General features: G+C 77.5%; 1 protein-coding gene across 1 annotated transcript in view; it reads left to right on the top strand.

Annotated features, from left to right (window-relative positions):
- The window catches only part of LOC112445663 (filaggrin-like), a gene marked incomplete at its 3' end in the record, with an annotated part of 30550 nt that extends 17159 nt beyond the window's left edge, over positions 1-13391 (top strand). Inside the window, exons 5-8 of the mRNA XM_059884471.1 lie at positions 660-2872; positions 3577-7239; positions 8565-11735; positions 12649-13391. Of these exons, the coding sequence (XP_059740454.1) occupies positions 660-2872; positions 3577-7239; positions 8565-11735; positions 12649-13391 (9790 nt within the window). The remainder of the gene's footprint in view (positions 1-659; positions 2873-3576; positions 7240-8564; positions 11736-12648) is intronic.
- Positions 13392-13398: the final 7 nt, after the last annotated feature.

Here is a 13398-nt window from a genome sequence, read left to right as displayed (position 1 = left end):
CCCGCGGGGGGGGGCGGGGGCGCGGGCGGCGGCCCGGGGGACCCCGGCCGGGCGGGGCGCGGGAACACGAGAGGAGGCAGGCGAGGTCGGGAGGCCGCGAGGGTGCGGGCCCCGGCGCAAGGAGGCGGGGGACTGGCCGGTGCGAAGGCGCCGGAGGGGAACGCGGGCGGCAGGGACCGAAACGCGGAGCGAGAGGAAGCGCGGCGCGGAGACGGGGGAAGGGGGGGAGAGAGGGCACGGGCACGCGAGGCGACCAAAAGGGCCCCGAAAGGGGGCCGCGAGGGAACCCGGGCCGGCACCGCGGGACGGCGGCAGCGGGACGGCAGGGGCGCGCGGGGGCGGAGGGGCCGACCGGGCGGGCGGCAGGAGGAGGCCGGGCGCAGGAGACAGCCAGACGGGGCCGCGGGGGGGGCCACAGGCCGGAGGACCCCGAGGGCCCGGGCCCCGCGGGAGAAGAACCCGAGGCCCGGACACCGCGCCGAACGCCAGCCGGGGAAGGAAGGCAACACGAAGGGGCAGGGGGCCGGGCAGCGGGCGGAAAAAAACCCCAGGGGCCAAAGACAGCGCGACAAGCGGCCGCGCGCCCCGGGGACAGCGCGAGAGGCAAGGCGGAGGGCCAGGCCGCAACCCAAGACGAGGCCGGACGCGCCGGGCCCCAGGCGGCAGGGACCCGGCGAGCGGAGGCGGAAAGCAGAGGGACCCGGCGGGGCCGGCCGCAACGGGAGAGGAGGCCCGCGGCCAAGGCACCAAGCCCAGGGGAGGCCCGAGAGGCCCCGCCCACCGCCAGGGGCCCGGGCGGCGCAGAGCCACCAGGAGAAGCCCCCGGAGGGCACCGGCACAAGGCGAGGGAACCCAGGGGGCCGGCCGCAACCCGGGAAAGACCGCGAGAGACCGGCGGCAACACGGCGCGAGGCCAGAGGCCCCGACCAGGGCGCGGGAGCAAGGACGCGCGCCCCCGCGCCACGCGCAGGGAGACCCGACGGCCCGGGCGCCCCACGAGAGGCGCACGGACCGCGCCGGCGGACCGCGGGAGAAACCGCACACGGGGGCCGCCGCGCGAGAACAACCCCGAGAGGCCCCCGGCAGCGAGAGAGGAGGGCCGGCGGCGCCGGCAGGGCCGAGAGACCAAGCGCGCGACCGCGCGCCAAACGCCGCAGGAGGCGGGACGCCCGGGAGGCCACCCAGGGAGCGCCAAGAGAGACCCGGCGCGAGGCGAGAGCAGAGCGGGGGCGGGGCGGCCACGCGAGAGGAAGGCCGGGCGCCCCGGGGGCGGCGGGAAGGCAACCCCGAGAGCCCGGGCGCCCCGGGAGAGGAACAGGGGCGGCGGGACACAAGCCGAGAGGAGGGCGAGGGGCCCGGCAGGCACGCGAGAGCAAGGCCCAGCGGGCCGGCGCAACGCGAAGGGAAGAGGGGACGGGCCGGGGCCAACACAAGAGGCAGCCGGAAGGCCCCGGCGGAACGCGAGAAGCCCGCCGGAACGCGAGAAAAACCACGGGGCGCCCCCGGCAGCGCAAGAGGAAGCCCGGGCCCGCGACAGCGCCGCAGGAGAAGGCCCACGGGAGGAAGGGGAGGGCGAAAGGGCACGGGGCACCCGGGAGGCGACCCACAAAGGGCCCCGAAAGCCCGGGCGCCCGCGAGAGGAACACGGAGGGGGCCGGCACCCCCGCCGCGGAGCCCGGGCGCCCCGCCGGAGCGGGACAGGAGGGGCGACGCCCCGGCGGGGCGGGAAGGGGGCCCGACCGGCCGGGCGCACCGCAGGAGGAGGCCGGGCGCACGAAGACAGGCCAGACGGGGCCGCGGGGGGGGCCACAGGCCGGAGGACCCCGAGGGCCCGGGCCCCGCGGGAGAAGAACCCGAGGCCCGGACACCGCGCCGAACGCCACCCGGGGAAGGAAGGCAACACGAAGGGGCAGGGGGCCGGGCAGCGGGCGGAAAAAACCCCAGGGGCCAAAGACAGCGCGACAAGCGGCCGCGCGCCCCGGGGACAGCGCGAGAGGCAAGCGGAGGGCCAGGCCGCAACCCAAGACGAGGCCGGACGCGCCGGGCCCCAGGCGGCAGGGACCCGGCGAGCGGAGGCGGAAAGCAGAGGGACCCGGCGGGGCCGGCCGCAACGGGAGAGGAGGCCCGCGGCCAAGGCACCAAACCCAGGGGAGGCCCGAGAGGCCCCGCCCACCGCCAGGGGCCCGGGCGGCGCAGAGCCACCAGGAGAAGCCCCCGGAGGGCACCGGCACAAGGCGAGGGAACCCAGGGGGGCCGGCCGCAACCCGGGAAAGACCGCGAGAGACCGGCGGCAACACGGCGCGAGGCCAGAGGCCCCGACCAGGGCGCGGGAGCAAGGACGCGCGCCCCCGCGCCACGCGCAGGGAGACCCGACGGCCCGGGCGCCCCACGAGAGGCGCACGGACCGCGCCGGCGGACCGCGGGAGAAACCGCACACGGGGGCCGCCGCGCGAGAACAACCCCGAGAGGCCCCCGGCAGCGAGAGAGGAGGGCCGGCGGCGCCGGCAGGGCCGAGAGACCAAGCGCGCGACCGCGCGCCAAACGCCGCAGGAGGCGGGACGCCCGGGAGGCCACCCAGGGAGCGCCAAGAGAGACCCGGCGCGAGGCGAGAGCAGAGCGGGGGCGGGGCGGCCACGCGAGAGGAAGGCCGGGCGCCCCGGGGGCGGCGGGAAGGCAACCCCGAGAGCCCGGGCGCCCCGGGAGAGGAACAGGGGCGGCGGGACACAAGCCGAGAGGAGGGCGAGGGGCCCGGCAGGCACGCGAGAGCAAGCCCCAGCGGGCCGGCGCAACGCGAAGGGAAGAGGGGACGGGCCGGGGCCAACACAAGAGGCAGCCGGAAGGCCCCGGCGGAACGCGAGAAGCCCGCCGGAACGCGAGAAAAACCACGGGGCGCCCCCGGCAGCGCAAGAGGAAGCCCGGGCCCGCGACAGCGCCGCAGGAGAAGGCCCACGGGAGGAAGGGGAGGGCGAAAGGGCACGGGGCACCCGGGAGGCGACCCACAAAGGGCCCCGAAAGCCCGGGCGCCCGCGAGAGGAACACGGAGGGGGCCGGCACCCCCGCCGCGGAGCCCGGGCGCCCCGCCGGAGCGGGACAGGAGGGGCGACGCCCCGGCGGGGCGGGAAGGGGGCCCGACCGGCCGGGCGCACCGCAGGAGGAGGCCGGGCGCACGAAGACAGGCCAGACGGGGCCGCGGGGGGGGCCACAGGCCGGAGGACCCCGAGGGCCCGGGCCCCGCGGGAGAAGAACCCGAGGCCCGGACACCGCGCCGAACGCCACCCGGGGAAGGAAGGCAACACGAAGGGGCAGGGGGCCGGGCAGCGGGCGGAAAAAACCCCAGGGGCCAAAGACAGCGCGACAAGCGGCCGCGCGCCCCGGGGACAGCGCGAGAGGCAAGCGGGAGGGCCAGGCCGCAAACCCAAGACGAGGCCGGACGGCCGGCCCCAGGCGGCCAGGGACCCGGCGAGCGGAGGCGGAAAGCAGTAGGGACCCGGAGGGGCCGGCCGCAACGGGAGAGGAGGCCCGCGGCCAAGGCACCAAACGCCAAGGGAGGCCCGGGAGGGCCCCGCCCACCGCCAGGGGCGCGCGGGCCGGCGCAGAGCCAACCAGGGAGAAGCCCCCGGTGAGGGCGACCGGCACAAAGGCGAGGGGACCCAGGGGGCCGGCCGGCAACCCGGGAAGACCGCGAGAGACCGGCGGCAACACGGCGCGAGGCCAGCAGGCCCCGCCCAGGCGCTGGGAGCAAGGGACGCGCGCCCCGCGCCACGCGCAGGGAGACCCGACGGCCCGGGCGCCGCACGAGAGGCGCACGGACCGCGCCGGCGGACCGCGGGAGAAACCGCCACCACGGGGCCGCCGGCGCGAGAACAACCCCGAGGAAGGGCCCCGGCAGCGCAAGGCGGGAGCGAGCGCAGGAGGCCCCCGGGAAAGGCGCGAGCAGAGACCCCCAAAACCAGAGGCGGCCGACGGGCGGCGGGGGCGGCACCGAAACCGCGGACGGGACGGGGGCGCGCCCCCACGACCGCGCGCGGAAAAAAGAGGAGCGGACAGGGCCAGGAAGAAGGCCGGGGGGGACAGGGGGAACCGACAAACGCCGGGGGAAAGCCGCGAGCCGGCCGGAAGAGGGGGGCCGGCCACAGGGGAGGGGCAGAGCCGCCCAACGGGGAGAGGCAGGAGAGGGGCGAAACGGGCGAAACACAGAGGCGGGGAGGAGGGACAAGAGGGAGGAGAAAGGGAGGGGGGAAGGGGGGGCACGGGGGGGCCAGGGGGGCGGCGAAGGGCCAGAGCCCGGACCGGCGGGGCCCGGGCAGGGGAGGGAGGAAGAGAAGGGGGGAAGGAGGAGCGGAAGGGGGGAACCGGGGACCCGGGAGGAAGGCGGGGCGGGAGAGCCCACCACACCGGGCGCGGGAGGAAGGCAACGGGAGCGAAGGCGGGGGGAGGGGGGCGCCGGACCAACCACCGGGAGAGAAAAAGAAGGGGCGGAAGAAAAGGGCGGAAAAGGGAACAGGCCGCCGGGCCAGAAGAGGAGGCAAAGCACCGAAGCGGGGCAGAGGAGAAGGGGGCAGGAAGAAAGCCGGGGGGCGGCAAGACGCGACCCCGGCCCCCAGGAGCCGCGAGGCAGAACGGAAGGGAGAAAAACGACGGGGAAAAAGAAAGGGCGGGCCGGGGGCACCGAAACGGGGGCGCACCAGGGCGGGCGGCGCGGACCGGCGGGCGGAAGGAGGCAGCCGCGGGGCGCCACGGAAGGCCGCACGGAGCGAGCCGCAGGCGAGGACGCGGGAGAGCCGGAAGGAACAGGGAAGGAAGCAGGGGGGGCCGGAGCGGCGCCGACGCCGGCGCGCCGGCGAAGACCCGGGAGCAGCCGGGGCGGGGCCCCGGCACCCGACCAGGGCGCGAGAGCAAGGACGCGCGCCCCCGCGCCACGCGCAGGGAGACCCGACGGCCCGGGCGCCCCACGAGAGGCGCACGGACCGCGCCGGCGGACCGCGGGAGAAACCGCACACGGGGGCCGCCGCGCGAGAACAACCCCGAGAGGCCCCCGGCAGCGAGAGAGGAGGGCCGGCGGCGCCGGCAGGGCCGAGAGACCAAGCGCGCGACCGCGCGCCAAACGCCGCAGGAGGCGGGACGCCCGGGAGGCCACCCAGGGAGCGCCAAGAGAGACCCGGCGCGACGCGAGAGCAGAGCGGGGGCGGGGCGGCCACGCGAGAGGAAGGCCGGGCGCCCCGGGGGCGGCGGGAAGGCAACCCCGAGAGCCCGGGCGCCCCGGGAGAGGAACAGGGGCGGCGGGACACAAGCCGAGAGGAGGGCGAGGGGCCCGGCAGGCACGCGAGAGCAAGCCCCAGCGGGCCGGCGCAACGCGAAGGGAAGAGGGGACGGGCCGGGGCCAACACAAGAGGCAGCCGGAAGGCCCCGGCGGAACGCGAGAAGCCCGCCGGAACGCGAGAAAAACCACGGGGCGCCCCCGGCAGCGCAAGAGGAAGCCCGGGCCCGCGACAGCGGCGCAGGAGAAGGCCCACGGGAGGAAGGGGAGGGCGAAAGGGCACGGGGCACCCGGGAGGCGACCCACAAAGGGCCCCGAAAGCCCGGGCGCCCGCGAGAGGAACACCGAGGGGGCCGGCACCCCGGCCGCGGAGCCCGGGCGCCCCGCCGGAGCGGGACAGGAGGGGCGACGCCCCGGCGGGGGCGGGAAGGGGGCCCGACCGGCCGGGCGCACCGCAGGAGGAGGCCGGGCGCACGAAGACAGGCCAGACGGGGCCGCGGGGGGGGCCACAGGCCGGAGGACCCCGAGGGCCCGGGCCCCGCGGGAGAAGAACCCGAGGCCCGGACACCGCGCCGAACGCCACCCGGGGAAGGAAGGCAACACGAAGGGGCAGGGGGCCGGGCAGCGGCGGGAAAAGACCCCCAGGGGCCAAAGACAGCGCGACAAGGGGCCGGCGCCCCGGGAACACCGCGAGAGGCAAGCGGAGGGCCAGGCCGCAACCCAAGACGAGGCCGGACGCGCCGGGCCCAAGGCGGCAGGGACCGGCGAGCGGAGGCGGAAGGCAGAGGAACCCGGAGGGGCCGGCCGCAACGGGAGAGGAGGCCCGCGGCCAAGGCACCAAACCCAGGGGAGGCCGAGAGGCCCCGCCCACCGCCAGGGGCCCGGACGGCGCAGAGCCACCAGGAGAAGCCCCCGGAGGGCACCGGCACAAGGCGAGGGACCCAGGGGGGCCGGCCGCAACCCGAGAAAGACCGCGAGAGACCGGCGGCAACACGGCGCGAGGCCAGAGGCCCCGACCAGGACGGGGAGGAAAGACGCGCGCCCCCGCGCCAGGCGCAGGGAGACCCGACGGCCGGGCCGCCCCACGAGAGGCGCACGGACCGCGCCGGCGGACCGCGGGAGAAACCGCACACGGGGGCCGCCGCGCGAGAACAACCCCGAGAGGCCCCCGGCAGCGCGAGGGAGGGCCGGCGGCGCCGGCAGGGCCGAGAGACCAAGCGCGCGACCGCGCGCCAAACGCCGCAGGAGGCGGGACGCCCGGGAGGCCACCCAGGGAGCGCCAAGAGAGACCCGGCGCGACGCGAGAGCAGAGCGGGGGCGGGGCGGCCACGCGAGAGGAAGGCCGGGCGCCCCGGGGGCGGCGGGAAGGCAACCCCGAGAGCCCGGGCGCCCCGGGAGAGGAACAGGGGCGGCGGGACACAAGCCGAGAGGAGGGCGAGGGCCCGGCAGGCACGCGAGAGCAAGCCCCAGCGGGCCGGCGCAACGCGAAGGGAAGAGGGGACGGCCCGGGGCCAACACAAGAGGCAGCCGGAAGGCCCCGGCGGAACGCGAGAAGCCCGCCGGAACGCGAGAAAAACCACGGGGGCCCCCGGCAGCGCAAGAGGAAGCCCGGGCCCGCGACAGCGGCGCAGGAGAAGGCCCACGGGAGGAGGGGAGGGCGAAACGGGACGGGGCACCCGGGAGGCGACCCACAAAGGGCCCCGACAGCCCGGGCGCCCGCAAGAGGAACACCGAGGGGGCCCGGCACCACGGCCGCGGAGCCCCGGCGACCCGCCGGAGCGGGACAGGAGGGGCGACGCCCCGGCGGGGCGGGAAGGGGGCCCGACCGGCCGGGCGCACCGCAGGAGGAGGCCGGGCGCACGACGACAGGCCAGACGGGGCCGCGGGGGGGGCCACAGGCCGAAGGACCCCGAGGGCCCGGGCCCCGCGGGAGAAGAACCCGAGGCCCGGACACCGCGGCGAACGCCACCCGGGGAAGGAAGGCAACACGAAGGGGCAGGGACGCGCCCGGGCAGCGGCGGGAAAAGACCCCCAGGGGCCAAAGACCGCGCGACAAGGGGCCGGGCGCCCCGGGGAACACCGCGAGAGGCAAGCGGAGGGCCAGGCCGCAACCCAAGACGAGGCCGGACGCGCCGGGCCCAAGGCGGCAGGGACCGGGCGAGCGGAGGCGGAAGGCAGAGGAACCCGGAGGGGCCGGCCGCAACGGGAGAGGAGGCCCGCGGCCAAGGCACCAAACCCAGGGGAGGGCCGAGAGGCCCCGCCCACCGCCAGGGGCCCGGACGGCGCAGAGCCACCAGGAGAAGCCCCCGGAGGGCACCGGCACAAGGCGAGGGACCCCAGGGGGCCGGCCGCAACCCGAGAAAGACCGCGAGAGACCGGCGGCAACACGGCGCGAGGCCAGAGGCCCCGACGGCCGGGAGCCGGCAGAGGGCAGAGGGAGGGCAGAGGGCAGAGGGCAGAGGGAGGGCAGCACGGGCCACAGCAGCAGCGGGCAGGAGCGGGAAGAGCGCCACGGGAAGGCGAGCACGGCGGGGAGCCAGGGAGGAACGCCGCCCAGGACAAAGGGCAGGAGGAAGGAGGCGCGGCAGACGCAAAGGCGGGAGCGAGCGGCAGGAGGCCCCCGGGAAAGGCGCGAGCAGAGACCCCCAAAACCAGAGGCGGCCGACGGGCGGCGGGGGCGGGCACCGAAACCGCGGACGGGACGGGGGGCGCGCCCCCACGACCGCGCGCGGAAAAAGAGGGAGCGGACAGGGCCAGGGAAGAAGGCCGGGGGGGACAGGGGAACCGACAAACGCCGGGGGAAAGCCGCGAGCCGGCCGGAAGAGGGGGGCCGGCCACAGGGGAGGGGGCAGAGCCGCCCAACGGGGAGAGGCAGGAGAGGGGCGAAACGGGCGAAACACAGAGGCGGGGAGGAGGGACAAGAGGGAGGAGAAAGGGAGGGGGAAGGGGGCACGGGGGGGCCAGGGGGGCGGCGAAGGGCCAGAGCCCGGACCGGCGGGGCCCGGGCAGGGAGGGAGGAAGAGAAGGGGGGAAGGAGGAGCGGGAAGGGGGAACCGGGGACCCGGGAGGGAAGGCGGGGCGGGGAGAGCCCACCACACCGGGGCGCGGGAGGAAGGCAACGGGAGCGAAGGCGGGGGGAGGGGGCGCCGGACCAACCACCGGGAGAGAAAAAGAAGGGGCGGAAGAAAAGGGCGGAAAAGGGGAACAGGCCGCCGGGCCAGAAGAGGAGGCAAGCACCGAAGCGGGGGCAGAGGAGAAGGGGCAGGAAGAAAGCCGGGGGGCGGCAAGACGCGACCCCGGCCCCCAGGAGCCGCGAGGCAGAACGGAAGGGAGAAAAACGACGGGAAAAAGAAAGGGCGGGCCGGGGCACCGAAACGGGGCGCACCAGGGCGGCGGGCGCGGACCGGCGGGCGGAAGGAGGCAGCCGCGGGGCGCCACGGAAGGCCGCACGGACGAGCCGCAGGCGAGGACGCGGGAGAGCCGGAAGGAACAGGAAGGAAGCAGGGGGCCGGAGCGGCGCCGACGCCGGCGCGCCGGCGAAGACCCGGGAGCAGCCGGGGCGGGGCCCCGGCACCCGACCAGGGCGCGAGAGCAAGGAGGCGCGCGCCCGCGCCACGCGCAGGGAGACCCGACGGCCCGGGCGCCCCACGAGAGGCGCACGGACCGCGCCGGCGGACCGCGGGAGAAACGCACACGGGGGCCGCCGCGCGAGAACAACCCCGAGACGCCCCCGGCAGCGCGAGAGGAGGGCCGGCGGCGCCGGCAGGGCCGAGAGACCAAGCGCGCGACCGCGCGCCAAACGCCGCAGGAGGCGGGACGCCCGGGAGGCCACCCAGGGAGCGCCAAGAGAGACCCGGCGCGACGCGAGAGCAGAGCGGGGGCGGGGCGGCCACGCGAGAGGAGGCCGGGCGCCCCGGGGGCGGCGGGAAGGCAACCCCGAGAGCCCGGGCGCCCCGGGAGAGGAACAGGGCGGCGGGACACAAGCCGAGAGGAGGGCGAGGGGCCCGGCAGGCACGCGAGAGCAAGCCCCAGCGGGCCGGCGCAACGCGAAGGGAAGAGGGGACGGGCCGGGGCCAACACAAGAGGCAGCCGGAAGGCCCCGGCGGAACGCGAGAAGCCCGCCGACACGCGAGAAAAACCACGGGGGCCCCCGGCAGCGCAAGAGGAAGCCCGGGCCCGCGACAGCGGCGCAGGAGAAGGCCCACGGGAGGAAGGGGAGGGCGAAACGGGACGGGGCACCCGGGAGGCGACCCACAAAGGGCCCCGACAGCCCGGGCGCCCGCGAGAGGAACACCGAGGGGGCCGGCACCACGGCCGCGGAGCCCCGGCGACCCGCCGGAGCGGGACAGGAGGGGCGACGCCCCGGCGGGGCGGGAAGGGGGGCCCGACCGGCCGGGCGCACCGCAGGAGGAGGCCGGGCGCACGACGACAGGCCAGACGGGGCCGCGGGGGGGGCCACAGGCCGAAGGACCCCGAGGGCCCGGGCCCCGCGGGAGAAGAACCCGAGGCCCGGACACCGCGGCGAACGCCACCCGGGGAAGGAAGGCAACACGAAGGGGCAGGGACGCGCCCGGGCAGCGGGCGGGAAAAGACCCCCAGGGGCCAAAGACCGCGCGACAAGGGGCCGGGCGCCCCGGGAACACCGCGAGAGGCAAGCGGAGGGCCAGGCCGCAACCCAAGACGAGGCCGGACGCGCCGGGCCCAAGGCGGCAGGGACCGGGCGAGCGGAGGCGGAAGGCAGAGGAACCCGGAGGGGCCGGCCGCAACGGGAGAGGAGGCCCGCGGCCAAGGCACCAAACCCAGGGGAGGCCGAGAGGCCCCGCCCACCGCCAGGGGCCCGGACGGCGCAGAGCCACCAGGAGAAGCCCCCGGAGGGCACCGGCACAAGGCGAGGGACCCCAGGGGGCCGGCCGCAACCCGAGAAAGACCGCGAGAGACCGGCGGCAACACGGCGCGAGGCCAGAGGCCCCGACGAGGACGGGAGAGGAAAGACGCGCGCCCCCGCGCCAGGCGCAGGGAGACCCGACGGCCGGGCCGCCCCACGAGAGGCGCACGGACCGCGCCGGCGGACCGCGGGAGAAACCGCACACGGGGGCCGCCGCGCGAGAACAACCCCGAGCCGCCCCCGGCAGCGCGAGAGGAGGGCCGGCGGCGCCGGCAGGGCCGAGAGACCAAGCGCGCGACCGCGCGCCAAACGCCGCAGGAGGCGGGACGCCCGGGAGGCCACCCAGGGAGCGCCAAGAGAGACCCGGCGCGACGCGAGAGCAGAGCGGGGGCGGGGCGGCCACGCGAGAGGGAGGCCGGGCGCCCCGGGGGCGGCGGGAAGGCAACCCCGAGAGCCCGGGCGCCCCGGGAGAGGAACAGGGGCGGCGGGACACAAGCCGAGAGGAGGGCGAGGGGCCCGGCAGGCACGCGAGAGCAAGCCCCAGCGGGCCGGCGCAACGCGAAGGGAAGAGGGGACGGCCCGGGGCCAACACAAGAGGCAGCCGGAAGGCCCCGGCGGAACGCGAGAAGCCCGCCGGCAACGCGAGAAAAACCACGGGGGCCCCCGGCAGCGCAAGAGGAAGCCCGGGCCCGCGACAGCGGCGCAGGAGAAGGCCCACGGGAGGAAGGGGAGGGCGAAACGGGACGGGGCACCCGGGAGGCGACCCACAAAGGGCCCCGACAGCCCGGGCGCCCGCGAGAGGAACACCGAGGGGGCCGGCACCACGGCCGCGGAGCCCCGGCGACCCGCCGGAGCGGGACAGGAGGGGCGACGCCCCGGCGGGGGCGGGAAGGGGGCCCGACCGGCCGGGCGCACCGCAGGAGGAGGCCGGGCGCACGACGACAGGCCAGACGGGGCCGCGGGGGGGGGCCACAGGCCGAAGGACCCCGAGGGCCCGGGCCCCGCGGGAGAAGAACCCGAGGCCCGGACACCGCGCCGAACGCCACCCGGGGAAGGAAGGCAACACGAAGGGGCAGGGACGCGCCCGGGCAGCGGGCGGAAAAGACCCCCAGGGGCCAAAGACAGCGCGACAAGGGGCCGCGCGCCCCGGGGACACCGCGAGAGGCAAGCGGAGGGCCAGGCCGCAACCCAAGACGAGGCCGGACGCGCCGGGCCCCAAGGCGGCAGGGACCCGGCGAGCGGAGGCGGAAAGCAGAGGAACCCGGAGGGCCGGCCGCAACGGGAGAGGAGGCCCGCGGCCAAGGCACCAAACCCAGGGGAGGCCCGAGAGGCCCCGCCCACCGCCAGGGCCCGGACGGCGCAGAGCCACCAGGAGAAGCCCCCGGAGGGCACCGGCACAAGGCGAGGGAACCCAGGGGGCCGGCCGCAACCCGAGAAAGACCGCGAGAGACCGGCGGCAACACGGCGCGAGGCCAGAGGCCCCGACGGCCGGGAGCCGGCAGAGGGCAGAGGGAGGGCAGAGGGCAGAGGGCAGAGGGAGGGCAGCACGGGCCACAGCAGCAGCGGGCAGGAGCGGGAAGAGCGCACTGGAAGGCGAGCACGGCGGGGAGCCAGGGAGGAACGCCGCCCAGGACAAAGGGCAGGAGGAAGGAGGCGCGGCAGACGCAAAGGCGGGAGCGAGCGGCAGGAGGCCCCCGGGAAAGCGCGAGCAGAGACCCCCAAAACCAGAGGCGGCCGACGGGCGGCGGGGCGGGCACCGAAACCGCGGACGGGACGGGGGCGCGCCCCCACGACCGCGCGCGGAAAAAAGAGGGAGCGGACAGGGCCAGGAAGAAGGCCGGGGGGACAGGGAAACCGACAAAACGCCGGGGGAAAAGCGCGTAGCCGGCCGGAAGAGGGGGGCCGGCCACAGGGGAGGGGCAAGGCCGCCAACGGGGGAGAGGCAGGAGAGGGGCGAAACGGGCGTAAACACAGAGCGGGGAGGACGGGACAAGAGGGAGGAGAAGGGAGGGGGAAGGGGGTCACTGGGGGGCCAGGGGGCGGCGAAGGTGGCCAGGCCCTGGACCTGGCCGGGCCGGGGCAGGGGAGGGAGGGAAGAGAATGGGGGGGTAAGGAGGGTAGCGGGAAGGGTGGACCGGGGACCCGGGAGGGAAGGCGGGGCGGTGGTGAGAGCCCACCACACCGTGGGCGCGGGAGGAAGGAACGGGAGCGAAGGCGGGGGGAGGGGGCGCCGGGACCAACCACCGGGCAGAGAAAAAGAAGGGGGGCGGAAGAAAAGGGCGGAAAAGGGGAACAGGGCCGCCGGGCCTATGAAGAGGAGGGGCCAAATGCCACCGAAGCGGGGGCAGAGGAGAAGGGGCCAGGGAAGAAGGGGCCGGGGGCGGCCAAGACGCGTACCCCGGGCCTCCCAGGTAAGCCGCGAGGCCAGAACGGAATGGGGTATATAAACGACGGGGTTGAAAAGTAAAAGGGCTTGTGCCGGGGCACCGAAACGGGGGCTCACCAGGGCGGGCGGGGCGCGTGACCGGCGGGCGGAAGGAGGCAGGCCGGCGGGGCGCCACGGACAGGGCCCGCCACGGAGCGAGCCGCAGTGGCTAGGACGCGGGGAGAGCCGGAAGGAACAGGTGAATGAAGCAAGGGGGCCGGAGCGGCGACCGACGCCGGCGCGCCGGCGAATACCCGGGAGCAGCCGGGGCGGGGCCCCAGGGCACCCGACCCAGGGGCCGAGAGCAATGGAGGCGGCGCGCCCGCGCCACGCGCAGGGAGACCCCGACGGCCCGGGCGCCCACGAGAGGCGCACGGACCGCGCCGGCGGACCGCGGGAGAAAGCGCACCACGGGGGGCGTCGCCGCGCGGAGAACAACCCCAAGACGCCCCCGGCAGCGCGAGAGGAGGCCGGCGGCGCCGGCAGGGCCGAGAGACCAAGCTGCGCGACCGCGCGCCAAACGCGCAGGAGGCGGGACGCCCGGAGGGCCACCCAGGGAGCGCCAAGAGAGACCCGGCGCCGACGCGAGAGCAAGATGCGGGGGCGGGGCGGGCCACGCGAGAGGGAGGCCGGGCGCCCCGGGGGGCGGGAAGGCAACCCGAGAGCCCGGGCGCCCCGGGAGAGGAACACGGCGGCGGACACAAGCCGAGAGGACGGGCGAGGGGCCCGGCAGGCACGCGAGAGCAAGCCCCAGCGGGCCGGCGCAACGCGAAGGGAAGAGGGACGGCCCGGGGCCCGGGCCCCAGGCCCCGCGGCCGGCGGCAGCCGGCG

Source organism: Bos taurus, unplaced genomic scaffold, assembly GCF_002263795.3.
Source record: "Bos taurus isolate L1 Dominette 01449 registration number 42190680 breed Hereford unplaced genomic scaffold, ARS-UCD2.0 Leftover_ScbfJmS_2338, whole genome shotgun sequence".
NCBI lineage: Eukaryota > Metazoa > Chordata > Mammalia > Artiodactyla > Bovidae > Bos > Bos taurus.
The sequence above is the reverse complement of the archived record's forward strand: the minus strand, read 5'-3'. Positions and strand labels throughout refer to the sequence as shown.